Source organism: Lytechinus variegatus, chromosome 3 (genome assembly GCF_018143015.1).
Source record: "Lytechinus variegatus isolate NC3 chromosome 3, Lvar_3.0, whole genome shotgun sequence".
Lineage (NCBI taxonomy): Eukaryota > Metazoa > Echinodermata > Echinoidea > Temnopleuroida > Toxopneustidae > Lytechinus > Lytechinus variegatus.
The window spans coordinates 10,925,476-10,942,523 of NC_054742.1; the positions used below are offsets into that span (position 1 = coordinate 10,925,476).

Consider the following 17,048-nt stretch of genomic DNA (forward strand, 5'->3'; position numbering starts at 1 on the left):
TGGTAGGTGATTCCAAATTTTGACAGTAGGTGGGAAGAGAACTTGTAAACATCTTTTGGGATAGCATATTTAAGGCTGTGATCATGTCGTCCGATACATATGGCGGGACCAATGGTAGGAGGAAAAGGTACAGCAACTAGATGATGATGAATTTTATGGAAGAGGGTACACTGAGCAAGAAGACGGCATGTATAGAGACACAAGGGCTGAGGAAGGTGTTGAGGTTCTGTAGTCACCATGTACAGAGCGAGCAGCTGATCTTTGCACTTTTTCAATTGAGCTAACCATTGAAGCTGTATGCAGGTTCCATGCCTCTGATGCATATTCCAGTTGTGGACGGACCAATGCAGTGTAGGCTCTGGTTTTCACCTCTTTGGGACATGGTGATAGGATCCTTCGAATAAGTTCTAAAGTATGACTTGCTTTGTGTCTGATGTTCTGACAATGCTTATTCCAACTTAAATCAGCAGTGATCACCACATCCAGGTATTTGTATTGATTTGCTCTTGGTACAAGATCATTGCAGCGAGAGTAGTCATTGAAAGCCAGGCATGTGTTTTTGAGTTATTGATAGAACTGCACACTTCTTCACTGCGATATTGTGTAGAACCACATTTAACACAGTTCCAGGCAAAGCTCTTTGATGTATTGCAGACATCTCATAATATTGCATGGTCATTTTCTTGAACATCAGTACTAACAACAAAACCAGAACCCGCACACATCGGACGGATTCTGGTATTCCATCCGTTCCGACCCAGGCCTAGTATGCAGACAATACAACCATCGATGCTTGAAACTATAGATGACCTTTAAGTTGACTGCATAGAGGGACAGTTTTGTTAAGAGCCTGAGGGCCATTTCATAAAGCTGTTCATAAGTTAAGAGCGACTTTAAAAACGACTAGTGATCCTTTCTTATGTGCTAAACCATCGCCAATGAAAACACCATTTACCACAAGACAGGATCACCAGTCGTTCTTAAAGTCGCTCCTAACTTACAAACAGCTTTATGAAACACCCACCAGATGTACAATACAAAATGCTATGGAGAAAGCAAGAAGCATTGGATGGGATTTTCTATGCTGATCCAGGCTGACACCCTATTATCAAAATGCATAAAATACAAGACCAATTTGGAAAGTCAGGATTAACATTAGTAAGAATGCATAGTAATACATCACCATCAACAATATCAAGAGTAGATCTTAATTAAACCATGACAAGCCACTAACAAATCAAAATATCCAAATATGACTGAAGCATACTCTCTATGTCCAAATCCAGTTCAATTCAAAGTTCAATTAGCTTGGCATTGCATATAGATGCATTTAGAGCTCCACACTCCAAAATACTGCTTCAAATTTCAGATTCAAAGCTAAGACAAAATGCAATGAAAATCCAGCTATCTGCACCTATGCATGATGGTAGTCCAAAATATGAGGATTACAATATGGAACGTCACGATAAAAAGACTAAATTTGAAGGAAATTTTTGAGCCCCTAGCTCACACATGTCACCTCCATTGATACACACATGTTCCCATCGTATAAGTTACAATGTATATTGACATTGCCATCCAATGGTTAACTATCAAGGCAACAATGCAACACATCCAATTAGAATCAAGGATTTCAAAGAAGTTACAATTGGATAACGTTTCCATTAATAGCAACTTTTCTGGTACTCCTTCTGGTACCTTGTTCCCCAGAGCCATCACTGCTTCACCTGAAATAGAAGAAAGCCTTGAAGAAGAAAAGATTACATAACAATAGAAATCTTTCAATGTGGAATCAGACCTCAAACCTAGCCCCATCAGTTATCATGGAGAGTACTTACAGTGTATATAAGGCATTTTTCCCGTTGCTGAAATAACTTATTAATAAAAATCATGTTTTACCACATATTTTGCATTACTGCAGTGCTAATATGAATCATCGCAAAATCAAAATTAAAATTCACTTGTTCACCCTGTCTAATAGGGTCACATGAATATATGTCAATTGTTTCAGATCTGTTATCATTTTAAGTTATAATATGACAAACTCAGAAAGACTGCAGCCAAAAAAAATCAGACGTGGCTACAGTAAGCACACTATGATCCTTGAGGATGCTGGTCATGTATAGACGAGTGTTATAGCAAACCTGTAACAAATCATTTTAGAGGTCCTTAACCAAACCAAACCTATCCAAAGCTTCGGAATTTTAACACTGAAATAACTTACTTGTTGGTAGGGTCTTGAAAATGACGACGAGATCAGCTACTGGGCTATTGGCCATGATGGTTGCTTTCTTGAATGAACCAACCTGTCTCACTTCCTCTATACTCTGCAGTGATATTTCAACAAAACAACAAACAAGATATGTTATCAAATACAACTGGTCTATTACACATTCCTGATATTCAGGAAATTTTATCATACAAAAAAATTACACTGGTAAGAGTGTGTTGGTGACTATAAAGTACAGCATGGAAAGGTTTGTGTTGTTTTTTTTACTCTTTGAATACAATTACATAAAAATTTATTCTTTAATCATTATTTTATGAATATACTTATGATCTTTGTGCACAATAAGACTTAAGGAGAAAAATCTAATTATGCAATATTTCAAAGTATATATAAGGTAATGTTTTATAAACAGGATCTTCACATCATGACACAAATCTGCACTGTAGAAAAAATCTTTTTTGTCACTAATATTCTTTTGATAAGCTCCAGTATACAAACTCACCACTTCAAAATTTGCTGGAGGAGAAACCATAAGATTGTCAAGGACAGAGCTGATTTTGGTGACAAGATTCAGGACAGCTGTTTGCTCATTGGTTCCAGGGGTCAATTCTGTATTCTTCTCCAATAAACTCTATATGACCATTCATGTTGTAAAAATAAAATACAATTAACAATGATTTCTTGAACAGAATCATGAATGATACTAAAAAAATATTCAATGAACACACCCTCAGCTCTGCAAGTTATACCATGAACTGGAAACGTTGGATGTATTTCTGCACCTGTAATTTTTTTTTTTTTTTAAATGAAAAAATATCAAACAGCCATTTCATGTACCAAGAATATATTTTTAGTCCTACATAGATTACTTATAATCCATCAGTGAAACCTGATTACCTTTATGTCCAAGACCCCTGTTACATCTAGAAAATTGGTTATCCTGGGCCAGTTGCAACCTTAAAAGAAAAGTTTCTGTTTTCTTTCTTACCCATGGCAGGCCCCAGGCCAGCAAATTTCCAGACAAGACAGGGCCCATGTTTCTTGATATAGGTTCTTAAACATTTTTATGAGGTTTCAAAGACTCAAACCTGGCAAACATTGTGTTGACATATCATCCAGACTTTTTATATGAAATGAAGTGTAAGAACAGTCAAGTGATGAAAAATATTTCTTATTGTTGCTTATATCTATAATATCCCTCTTTATGAGTATTCATAAGTATTCCAGATTACATGATTCGTCAATTCATGTGACAAAGTATAATTTCAATAGGAAGTTTGATGAACCTCACAAAGCTCTACCAGATGAAAGAAAAAAAAATCAAAATCAGTCAACAAATAAAGAAGATGAAGCATTTTATGTCAATTTTTAAAAATATGCATAAATTAGCATAAAAATTGTTCTAGTCAAAATTTCAAAATTCTGTGTAGAAGTTTTGTGAACCTCATGAAGCTCTACCAGATGGAAGCAAAAAAATCAAAATCGGTCAACAAATAAAGAAGCATTTTTTGTAAATTTTGAAAAACATGCCTAAATTAGCAAATTTCGGGCCGGATGAGCTAAAAACTTAACCTTTGGTTAAGATTTGGTGTTGACACTGCCGCCTCTTCTGTCGGAAAAGCGGCGCCTATAGTCTCACTCTGCAATGCAGGTGAGACAAAAATTGTCATTTAGAAGAAAACCTTTCATTACTCATGCATGACCCAACCGATTAATCTTATTTTTCCCCAGAAGTTGAATGAGTATATAAAACCACCTTCGAAATATTATATCTCAAAATTAATCTATTCAAAAGTTACAGCATTTTGTTTAGGGGTACTTACTTTTTTTATTGTGTATATATCAGGCGTTTCCTTCAAAAACATAAATAGTGGGAATTATCAATCCTCAGTTAAACTGGCAAAACTATTTTTCCCTCGGTGCAGGCTTTGCCCCTCTGAAAATAGTAATTGCTAGACCAACCTCGGATAAATAGTTCCCACTAAACTTTCTCAAAACCCGGTATAATTGTATACTATCTTAAAATGAATTCTTAAAAGTTCGAGTAAATGGGCCCAATACTATGTATCTGACGAAAAATCAAGAACGGTAAGTCAAGAACGGTAATGTCAGTAATCTTCAACAGTGTCACATCACAAGTGTCAATAAACAAATGTTCAAACATTCAACAAGCACAACTGTACACATGGATGAAACATTCAATTTCAAATAATGAAATTATCAGAAGAATCTGTCAAAACTTTGACCATTAGTATTGGCTGAGATAATTGATTGAATTTTTGTCTTCTCACCATTTGAAGAGGTGTATCCTCGCTTGGGGGAGCTGGCTTTGTCCTCTGAAAAGCACTTTCACACTGAAATGCAAATAACCAAATATAAACCTGTATAAACCTGTATTATTATGATCAATCTGAAAAGGAAAACATTGCACCAGACAAGTTTCAGACTCAAACTTTTCAAGAGTTTACTTTACAGCTCCGCCTGACAGGGTTGAAAATAGACGGGAGCGATGAGCGATTCCACCCTTGTGTGCTTTGTAATTGCTCTCAGATCTGCCTAAAACAGCCAAGTACCGAGCGACTCCCAAAATGAAAATTGGTCCAGTCCACGCCCGCCCAGTCTCCCATGTACGACTGCATACTAATCAGACAGCCAGGCCAGCGCAGCTGCAGGTTTACATGTACATCCTCGCATTCGGACGTGTAACTGAGTGGATTTTTTTAGTATCACAGGTACAGCACTTCAGAAAAAATGCGTATCGATTTTCAAACTCTCGATATCCCGGGTACTATTTTTCAAAAAACGCTGCGTGGCACCAGGTCTCGCCATAACTTTGATAGTAAAAAATTTCCTTTATTGGATTAATTTTGAAAATACCATCCTAAATTTGCAAGAAAATAAAATCAACTCTGCAGATATCACATTTACATGTATTTATATTTTTGAGCAATTTTCAGCAACTCCACTTCTTAAATCTAAATCAAATTGCTTGGTGCTCTAGAAATATGGTACAGATCCCGCAATTAGGATTTTCAGTGGGGAATTTTGGTAACACTCAGTGCCCGAGTGTAGTCCTATACATGTATTGGCGCTAATGCAGTTTACATACCCGCCTGTATTGCGGTGATGATTGACTGTGAGCTGTGTGTTGCGGTGAGGATTGACTAAGAGCTGTTATTATTGGCTGCGCTGGCGTAGGCAGAACTTAACCTTGAAAAATAGTTTTAGCTGTCAGGCTGTGATGCATTCAATATTTCATAAAATAATTTCTTCAAGTGAAGTTTTTATCAAAAAGTAATTCTGAAAAGGATTCCTCTGAATACAAATGCTGTTCAAAATTGTATAATTACATGTAGAATGTCCAGTTAATTTAATATACGAGATACAAATAATAAACAATCGATCTACATGTAAATGAACAATAAATTAAATAATAAATTTTAATAACAATGAAGAAAAATGAATAGCAATTAAACAAATGTTAATTAAATGTATTTGTAAACAAGCAGGACAAACTGCGTTTAGAAAGCATGCACTGAATCATGAAAAAAATGGCTCTGGTCAAATGAAAAAAGGCTCTCAATTTTTTTTTCAAAATGGCTCCCTAAAAGTAACAAGTGGAATGCCTCTGGCCGTCTCACCTGCATCACGCGGTTCAATATAGCAGCAGTGCTAACTTTGCACACTACTCTAACTCGCACAAGATGTTCAGTGATACATGGTTACTCTTATGTCCTCTTTTTATGAACTAGACCAATAAACTTACAGAGATATGATGGTTATTCAACAAAAAACCCCAACATGGCCAAAGTTCATTGACCTTACATGACCTTTGACCTTGATCATGTGACCTGAAACTGGAACAGGATGTTCAGTGATACTTGATTACTCTTATGTACAAGTTTCATGAATCAGATCCATAAACTTTCAAAGTTATGATGGTAATTCAACAGATACACCCAATCCGGCTAAAGTTCATTGACCTTGGACATGTGACCTGAAACACGCACAGGATGTTCAGTGATACTTGGTTACTCTAATGTCCAAGTTTAACGAACTAGACCAATAAACTTTCAAAGTTATGATGGTAATTCAATAGATACCCCCGATTCGGCCAAAGTTCATTGACCCTAAATGACCTTTGACCTTAATCATGAGACCTGAAACTTGCACAAAATGTTCAGTGATGCTTGATTACTATTATGTCCAAGTTTCATGAATCAGATCCATAAACTTTCAAAGTTATGATGGGAATTCAACAGATATCCCCAATTCGGCCAAAGTTCATTGACCCTAAATGACCTTTGACCTTGATCATGTGACCTGAAACTTGCACAAAATGTTCAGTGATGCTTGATTACTATTATGTCCAAGTTTCATGAATCAGATCCATAAACTTTCAAAGTTATGATGGGAATTCAACAGATATCCCCAATTCGTCCAAAGTTCATTGACCCTAAATGACCTTTGACCTTGGTCATGTGACGTGAAACTCATGCAGGATGTTTATTGATACTTGATTAACCTTATGTCCAAGTTTCATGAACTAGGTCCATATATTTTCTAAGTTATGATGACATTTCAAAAACTTAACCTCAGGTTAAGATTTCGATGTTGATTCCTCCAACATGGTCTAAGTTCATTGACCCTAAATGACCTTTGACCTTGGTCATGTGACATGAAACTCTAATAGGATGTTCAGTAATACTTGATTAACCTTATGGCCAAGTTTTATTAACTAGGTCCATATACTTTCTAAGTTATGATGTCATTTCAAAAACTTAACCTCAGGTTAAGATTTGATGTTGACGCCGCCGCCGCCGCCGCCGCCGTCGCCGTCGCCGTCGGAAAAGCGGCGCCTATAGTCTCACTTTGCTTCGCAGGTGAGACAAAAAGTGATTTCAACACTACTCCATGTATCATAGAGAATATTCACTACAAATAGACACTTTATGAAAACTGTAAAACAGGCATAATACAGATTTAAAAATGGTTATAATACATGTACGGTACCTTACCTGTACTATATCAAATGGAATATGTGGCATAAAAGCTGGTGCTCTCCACCTAAGAAAAAAAAGAATGTGATCAGACCCTGGATATGTCTATAATATCAGATTATGCTGATAGAGCTCAACTATTGCTTCCTCACCTTCCTGTCACTTTTTTGTAACTTTTTTTTAAGTCATTAAGAATAACTTAGAGGTGTTGTGGTTCAGTGGATGTATCTCCAAACTGAGATTCAAATACCATTATATAGCACTCTTATGGCAAGGAATTTATCTCATTTACCACTTTACACCAAGATGCACCTATCCGCTAGACTACTACCCGGTATGAAGAATCCTTGAACGTTTGATCGCCAATAAGATTAGCCATGCTATAGCCACAGTAATAGCATCATGCATCTAATGCTTAGACATATTGTATTATCATTATTATCATTATTAATGAGCGAGGACATAAAATCAAGTACTAATTACTATACACAAATTTAAAGAATTGAGCTTCAAGTACTGAAAACCATAATTGGCAACAAATGAGAAATACTGATACATGTAGCATCGAACCTTATTTTACTTGGTACCAATACCAAAACACAATTTTATCAGAATAATCTTGACTAGATGTATTATCCAATGCTACCTCCACTTTGCAAGATCTATATTATATAGCACAATATTGTATACTTTATTAGGATATTGATAAAACAAGGAATTAATCTGATTATACTGATAATTTAAATTCAATGCAGTAAAGAAAAGAGCATCTAATATATTTTTAACCACTTATAAGGAAAGGCCTTTCATGAATGGGATCTGCGAGCTTGAACTTAAACCTTGATGTATTGTAACAAACTCTTTCAAACTTATTATGAACAAGCCATTCCAAAAACTAAAACCATCATAAACAAAGTTTGAAATCAGTCCCAGGCATGCTATTTCCCTCTGAAAAAAAATCTGAAAAATAGCCAAGGTCGCTAAAGTCATTGACAAAGTCCAAGGTGCCCCGGTCGGGGTTACAAGCTTCTGCATAACTAAAGACAAGCCTCTACAAAAAAAATCACTTGCCCTGTCAGGCAAATGATGAACTAGCACATCAATGATGTGGGGCTCATCCGGCATCTCGCAACAAAATTTAACACAATTCTAATTTCAGCCCAGTTGACACTTTAGTGAATTATATTGGTGACATAAATTGAAGATATAGAATTGAAATTGATGAAGAAATGACATAGAAGTATTTTTTGCGATATGTCATATGAATTAAGTATTACTAGTTAGTGTTGTCTGTCGGTCCGGGATCGGGATGAATTCCCGGCGGTCTGAGGCTCCGAGACGGTTCCGGAATCAATCAACTTAGACCGTATCCCGGCAGGAAAATAAAATCAATAATGGTCAAATTCATGTTGTAATATTTCCCTAATTAGTAATTGTACTTACGAAATACGAGAGAACAATTTAATTTCAACTGGCTGTGTGCACATGCACCTCGAAATATTACGCAATTACATAGCTACTCGTCGATCGCATGAGCATGCACACAATCTAGCTATGCACACGGCTCCGAGAGATCTACGCAGACAACAATCGTCTACTGTATAGTCTCATGTGCAGACCTCTTTCGCCTCAGTTCGTTTTACCGAGTCATTCATTTACCCCATACTTTCGAGTTGAATCTGCTACGATATGTATGGACTAGTGAATTTATCATGAAATAATTTACTAACAATTGACGATGATGATCTATGAGTATTTGCAAAAAAGTCGACATTAATTTTGTGATGATTGTATTTGTTGGGGTATTTTTTGCGAAAAGGTTTGCAAATAACAACTACATGTAGACGAATGCGCACCATGTTTCAGCTGGTTAGAGCCGGGAGAGAGAGAGAGAGAAACTGAAAGTTAATCCATATTAGCTAGCTAGGGCCACAGGCGAACTGACAAGACATTACGCAATTGCTTATATAACTGTCAACCACGTGCGCACCGACCACAGATCAGTGGCACCGACACGTGTGTTATTGGACTGTCAGATCAGCAGCTGGATCGACTCAAACATAATTCGGGTCATGTCAGTGGTCATCAATGTTTACAGTTTGCGGTGGTGGCACGCTTTGACTGTCTCATCATTATTTTCCCCACGTTTTGAGTGAATGTTTACAATTTGCGGTGGTGGCATGCACACTTTGACTGTCTGGTGCACCGCCAGTGCGCAGTGTTGTATTTAAGGCTGGAAATATAGGTACACAGTTTTGGATTGCACTTGTGCGTGGAGATACGTTTCGGGATTCGGGACGAGCCGGGATCCCAATAAGGAAATTTTGAAGTTGCCGGGACGGTTTCGGGCCGGGATTTTTTTTCTAGATAACAACACTGTTACTACATGTAGTAACAATTATCTAGTCAAAGTTTCTTAACTCTGTGTAGAACCTTGGTTAATGTACATGTAGCTCTCAGATGGAACAAAAATAACCAGTCAATCAACAAATAAATAAGTAATGTTTGTGAGTTTCGAAAATATATGAATAAATTAACATATATAATGAGTTTCAAAATTCTATGTTGAAATTTTGTATCACCACCTTGAGCTATTACATGTATATAAAGCAAACAAAATTGAAATTGATCAACAAATGAAGAAAAAACATATCTGGGTCATTCCATCTGGATTCACCCAGTGGTTGCACCTGACCGTCTCAGAATTTGTTGTAATTTGGTACACATAAAATTCCCCATGGCCCAAGCACAAAACAGGAAAGATTAATCAAATCGGTCCATCGGTTCTTGCGATACGGCCCGCCCTTTTCACCTTGTTTTGACAAAAATGGGCGTGACCTTCAACTTTCAATGGCTATTGCGTCGTAATATGTTGACCAATTTTCACGAAACTGGTACCATTTAATAGGAAATTCAGAGAGGAATCCAAATCATGCATCAAATAATGTCTTAGAGCGATTTATAAGGTAATGACCTTTGACCTTGAGTTTGACCCCCAGACAAATCCTTTCTTAACTTGATTTTCGTGTATGTTAATTATTTGTATGATATTGACAAAATATGTTAAACCAATGATGATATTTCATTTCTTCACCTTTTAAAATAAAAAAGATACCATTAAATCTAGTCCCACATAGGGTCATTCCATGCCAATTCACCCAATGAATGTGCAATTTTGCACCCGACCGTCTCAGAATTCGTTGTAATTTGGTATACATAAAATTCACCATGGCTCAAGCACAAAACAAAAAAAATTAGTCCAATCGGTCCGTCGGTTCTCGCGCTACGGCCTGCCCTTTTCTCCTTGTTTTGACAAAAATGGGCGTGACCTTCAACTTTCAATGGCCATTGCGTCGTTTCGTGTTGACCAATTTTCATGAAACTGGTACCATTTGATAGGAAATTCAGAGAGGAATCCAAAACATGCATCGAATAATGTATTGGAGCAATTTATAAGGTCATGACCTTTGACCTTAACTTTGACCTTGAGTTTGACCCCCGGACAAATAATTTTTTGACTTGATTTTCGTGTATGTTAATTATTGGTATGGTATTGACAAAATATGTTAAAATCAATGATGATATTTTATTTCTTCACCTTTAAAAACTCTTCCAAAGATACCATGAAATTTCACTCTAGTCCCACACACTGATATTCATGTTAGTAAAGTGTTTACCAGTTACATGATTTCTTCCAATCTTAAGTTACAGCATGCAAACAGATGAAAAGAAATTAAGCTTAATCAGTTTACAAATAAAAGATTAAACCTTTATGCTCATGAATAGGTATCTGTTTAGGCATTTTATGATTCAGCAATATATATCATATACATATATATACATGTATATATTTTGATGATAAAAGTGAAGACTTTACTACCATGAATATATATGATATATATTGCCGAACATCAAAATGAATATATATTGATGAACATCAAAATGCCTAAACAGATACCTATTTATGAGCATAATGGTTTAATCATTTATTTGTGAACTGATTAAGCTTAATTTCTTTTCATGTGCTTGCATACTGTAACTTAAGATTGGAAGAAATCATGTAACTGGTAAACACTTTACTAACATGAATATCAGTGTGTGGGACTAGAGTGAAATTTCATGGTATCTTTGAAAGAGTTTTTAAAGGTGAAGAAATAAAATATCATCATTGATTTTAACATATTTTGTCAATACCATACCAATAATTAACATACACGAAAATCAAGTCAAAAAATTATTTGTCCGGGGGTCAAACTCAAGGTCAAAGTTAAGGTCAAAGGTCATGACCTTATAAATTGCTCCAATACATTATTCGATGCATGTTTTGGATTCCTTTCTGAATTTCCTATCAAATGGTACCAGTTTCATGAAAATTGGTCAACACGTAACGACGCAGTGGCCATTGAAAGTTGAAGGTCACGCCCATTTTTGTCAAAACAAGGAGAAAAGGGCAGGCCGTAGCGCGAGAACCGACGGACCGATTGGACTAATTTTTTTTGTTTTGTGCTTGAGCCATGGTGACTTTTATGTATACCAAATTACAACGAATTCTGAGACGGTCGGGTGCAACCACTGGGTGAATCCAGATGGAATGACCCCATACTGATATTCATGTTAGTAAAGTGTTCACCAGTTACATGATTTCTTCCAATCTTAAGTCACAGTATGCAAACACATTAAAAGAAATTAAGCTCATCAGTTCACAAATGAAACATTAAACATTTATGCTCATGAATAGGTATCTGTTTAGGCATTTTGATGTTTAGCAATATATATCACATATATATATTTATAAAACGGGTTCAAGGATGTAGCCAATGGTGAGTGCGTATTCAAGTCACGTGTTCATGCTTTAATTATGCGCAACCTTCCAGTCGTGCATTTTTCGTGCAGCACTGTGCATTTTTTGTGCAGCACTGTGCAATTTTTGTGCAGCATAAACTGATACGCGTTCAGTAAAAGAGGCTGGCTAGGATTTTGATGCGCTTACTTAGGCGCGCATAGTAGATACGCCTGTGATGTCATAATTGACAGTCTTGTGATCTCTTCGTCTGTGCGATCGTACACAAGTTGGAGGGATTTGAACAAGATTTCCATGAAAAAATCATTTTGCCGACCCGTTTTATAAAACAATTAATGCACATTTTAAGATTCGTGATGTTAGTGACGATGCGAGCAACTCTCGGGCATTCACAATATTATGCAAAAGCACTCAGCGCAAGCGCCTCTTGCTTTCGCATAATTGTAAATACCCTCGAGTGTGCTGCATCGTCATAACACACTCATAAATGTGCATTAATTGTATAATATATTCTTGTTAGTAAAGTGTTTACTTTTATCATCAAATTGTTGAGTATATGCCTATTTAAGGCTCCCATAATTAGGGACAGTGATTTTCCGCGATCGCGGAAAACGGACGGAATTCACGGAATCGGCTGTTTGAAACGGAAAGTGGCTTTTCAAACGGAAAATCACGGAAAACATGTTTTTTCTCAAAATGCACAAAAAAGCAACAGAAATTCATCCCAAATCCTCAACAATATACGAATATCAACTGAAAAAACACGATCTCACTTTGCAACAACAATCATGACAATCAACACATCGTAACTACACTCGAGCCTCTCCATCACTCGATCGTATCCAAATTAGTTTACACTTACGTCCGCATAGAAGGCAGAATCCGGCCATGTGTTGCTGCCCTCTACGTTCGGTCATAATATAATGATCACGGTGATTCATCAAATCCAAAATGGCGGATATTAGGAAGTCGTCGACTGCACAAAACGATGTCCGAAAAGTCCCCAAATCAGCGATAAAATCCCATTTAACAATAAAATAATGCTTATAATATGAAAGGTGAGAATATATTCATGTTGATTATGTTTCCCTAAATATTTTATGACCTCGAATCTCTTCGATTAATATGGATTTTAAAGCAATGTTAGTACATTGGTAGATGCAAATTTTGAGCAGCGCTAGCATTTTGACATCGCTACTCGTTGCGTATTGGTTTTCTATGTAAACGGAATTGTCAATTTTTCTTGTACACAAAGTCTATGGGGAAACGGAATTTCCGTTTTCAGACATGCTGAAACGGAATTTGAGATTTTCTGAAACGGAAAAGGCAATTTTTAGAAACGGAAAATCACTGTCCCTACATAATATATACCTATTGCTGAACATCAAAATGCCTGCTAATGCCTGCTAAAGAAATCGGAAAGTGATTTTGCACAGTGAACCTGCATGATATTTCCATCATTTGACTTAAAAAACCAGTAAAAAACAGCATGAGAATTTTCTTGGGCAAAGGATTTCCTTTAAAAGAAAAAAATTATAATCAAGTCGATGTCACTCCAGTTAGCATCAATTTAAAGTTAGCATAAATCTTGTGACCTGTGAAACTTATCAGATCATAATAACTTCAATAGGCATACATGAACAAACTTTGAAGTTGAAATGAAATGGTTTTTAAGGTCAAAGGTACATGTATCTAAGGTACATGTATATGACATCACTGCCCTTTAACCTTTGACCTCCATACCCCCCTTCCACTAACAAAATCATTGTCACTCAAATACAAATACATGTTCCAAATGTGAAGTAGATCTGTCATAGAGTTCTTGAGTTATCACAAGAACAGTACTGTACCTTTTATGACCTAAAGATTTGGCCATGGCCCTGGGAAGCGACGGTGCTGAAGCACCCCAAAAAATTTCCTTAGGGGGTGCTACGTGTAATATTCTCCAGAGGCAGCACCCCCAAATATCCTGGAAGATGTGCAAAAATTGACAAATGTAACCAAAATGACCTTCATTTTGTAGTGAAATCCTTTTTCCTTTTTCATTTTTTTCAAATTTCTCAAGACCAATTTGATCTGCATTTTGTGTAGTGAAAACCTTTTTTTTACCTCCATACCCCTTAAAAAACTGATCAGGTCATTGCCATTCCCATATGAATAATGGTACAAATATAACTCAATCAGCCAACTGGTTCTTAATTAAAGTTATTTTGAGAACAAAAATGGGGCAGACTGACAACTCAGAAACATAAGCTTATAATCAAATATATACATACATCCCTCTTGGGCCTCCTTGTCCCCTCATAGGACCCCTGGGTCCTTGTCCACCTCTGCGATCCCGACGATTCCCCACTTTTGTCTGCTTTGGCCTGAAAGAAAATAATCGACACCATACATATTATTTAAGGCATACCATTGACAAAGAAAGACTTTCAAGTTTGTACAAAGTGGGTGGAATTTGTTACTCTGTCAAGTGTCAATATTGTAGTGCCACATGTAGACTGTTGCAAGAGTGTATCATAAAACAATCTTTCAGACTCAAGAAAGAGCCAATATTCTTCATTTACTAGATAGTTTCTACTAAATCAAACCAATTTCAAGGAAATATGGAAAACAAATGGCTGTTTCATGAATAGATGCAAAATGTAAAACTTCAGCAATTTTTGAAGAATATATTTCCCCCTATGCCCTAGATCTACATGTACATACGATCGTCAAAAAAGGTCAAATGTTTGTTTTTAATGGTCATTTAAACAGCGTCTTAAATGTTTTGACTTACATATGGCCTTACAAACATTATTAAGAAGATTTCTCACGACTCATACAAAATAAACTACAATCATATGGATCTATATGGCGATCGACTAATACGCGCTGGGCTAAAAAAGAATTATAAAAAGTGTGAACTTATTTACATAGGGTCATTTTCAAACGTGAGTGACACGACAATCTGAGAGGTTTAAGGGCTCATATCTTCAAACTTAAAGGTTATGAATCAATCATGACTACTATATTATATACAATGTAGGACTGGCATGGGCCACTGCGAGTTTGATTTGAATTCAACAATTCGTTTAGTAGATATGATTAAAAAACGGTGCGTGAGTGACACGACAAATTTTGGACATGGGTTTCTGACCACTAACACATATGGTTGGATTCGTGCCCAAGTAATTGTCATGGAGTACTGTGAGTACCAGTAAATGGACATAAATAGTGTACCTATCTAACACATATAGTCAAAATCAATCAAACCTTCTCTATGGAAAATGGTACCCTCCTATATACCGTGAGTGACACGACATCCAAAATGTGAGTGACACGACAAGTGCAAAAATACAACATTTATCTCAACATTGAAAGTATTTTTTGCATGATCTAGAAAAGTAAAATACCATTAATCAAAAAACAAGCTTAATTACATAATAACTGCTTTCTTTAAAGTTCATAATATGTCATCCTGATGTTTTATTCTTGGTTTATGGTCATATTTGCCCATCAACTCACATTCCCTATACCATACCACATTGTCACACTAGGGCTTCTACCACTCTCCTCTTTAGAGGAGGAGGGGGCACTTGAAGGAGGTGTTATAAGGTCTTGGCATTGACATCAACTCATTCTTTTTGTGACCTGATATCATTCAAAACTTTAACTCTTTCTCCCTATCTGTATATGAAAGTTTACGAGTTCCTACAATTCAGCATCCACAACGGATGGAATAATTTTCCTTGTAAGAAAGGTATTCTCAATAGTCGCTAACATCATCTGGCATGGTCCCTTTATACCTCAATAGCTTTTCCCCCTCGAGGTCCAGCTCTGTTCTTATCAGGGTACCCCCCCCCCCAAAAAAAATTGATCTACTGGTACATGGCAACCCATCCAAAGTTGCTCAAATCAAAATGTGGTCTCGGTTGGGACTTGTTGGGACCTACATGAACATGCATCATTTTGTTGTGCTCTGAACACACATCGGCCCACTTATGGTAGTTTGCTGTTCAGACCCTACATGTAGTTAATCACTAGCGGTATGAATGGTGGCCGAACAAATAATGATTTTGAACTTGGCATGTACATGTAGCTGCTTCAAGCAATATCCAAAATGTTCTATCAAATCTCAGTACATTCTCACCTGAAATGTTTGTTTTCTTGCAAATTTGTTTATTTCATGTCCTGGAATACAAGCTTTATGGCAAATGAAAAGGTTGATTTAATCAATCAGAAGGAAAAGAAAAATATTTTCTTTTCTGAATTTGAAAAAATGTTTGGTGTTCATGGTGATCTCTTATATCTCATGTACACTACTTTACCACTAAATTTCTGCAAATTTCAAAAAAGGATCCCTGACTTTTCTAAAGCTCTATGAGTATAACAAAGAAATAACATTGCTCAAAAGAAAGGTGAACTTTCTGCTCATTTCTGTAAATGGAGACAGTGAATGTTCGAGTAATACCTAGGTATGACTTGAAACATCACCATCACCAACCCTTTATGCATTGTAAATATGTCCATTGCTAAAGTATAGTGGTTTTTCTCTTGATACATTCATAATTTTGTGTTGATTATGTTGTTATATTCTTAATCACAGTACATTCACCAAACCAATGGAAAATTGTCAGGATTTTTTAAACCAAGGCAACCACGGAGAGGAGAGAAAATAGATGAACTCAATGTCAAATTCAATATTTCCATAAAAAGGAGTAAAATTAGGAAGATGGAGGAAATTATTAGCCTAAAATAGGCCTAAATGATGTCAGGAACAACATTTTGACTGTATCCCTGGTAAAACGCTTCAAAAATTACTGGATGTCCTTTTTTATACACAATATAATACCGTGAGTGACACGACATTTCGTGAGTGACACGACATTGTGAGTGACACGACACAACTTTAACAGTTAATTTTAGCTTTACCTTAACACACTGGACCAAGTTACTTTATATACAATAAGGTACAGATAAACTGTATTTGCTCCAGTACTGGGATAAATTAGTTTTCAGAATACACAGCTCTAGA

The 17,048-nt window shown here is 36.3% G+C and overlaps 1 protein-coding gene across 1 annotated transcript in view; it reads right to left on the reverse strand.

The window, feature by feature from the left end:
• The window catches only part of LOC121410200 (interleukin enhancer-binding factor 2-like), a 73,411-nt gene that overhangs the window by 49,634 nt on the left and 6,729 nt on the right, over positions 1-17,048 (reverse strand). Inside the window, exons 2-6 of the mRNA XM_041602127.1 lie at positions 14,308-14,400; positions 7,249-7,297; positions 4,522-4,584; positions 2,733-2,861; positions 2,225-2,327 (exon numbers count right to left, since the gene is read on the reverse strand). Coding sequence (XP_041458061.1) covers positions 2,225-2,327; positions 2,733-2,861; positions 4,522-4,584; positions 7,249-7,297; positions 14,308-14,400 — 437 coding nt within the window. The remainder of the gene's footprint in view (positions 1-2,224; positions 2,328-2,732; positions 2,862-4,521; positions 4,585-7,248; positions 7,298-14,307; positions 14,401-17,048) is intronic.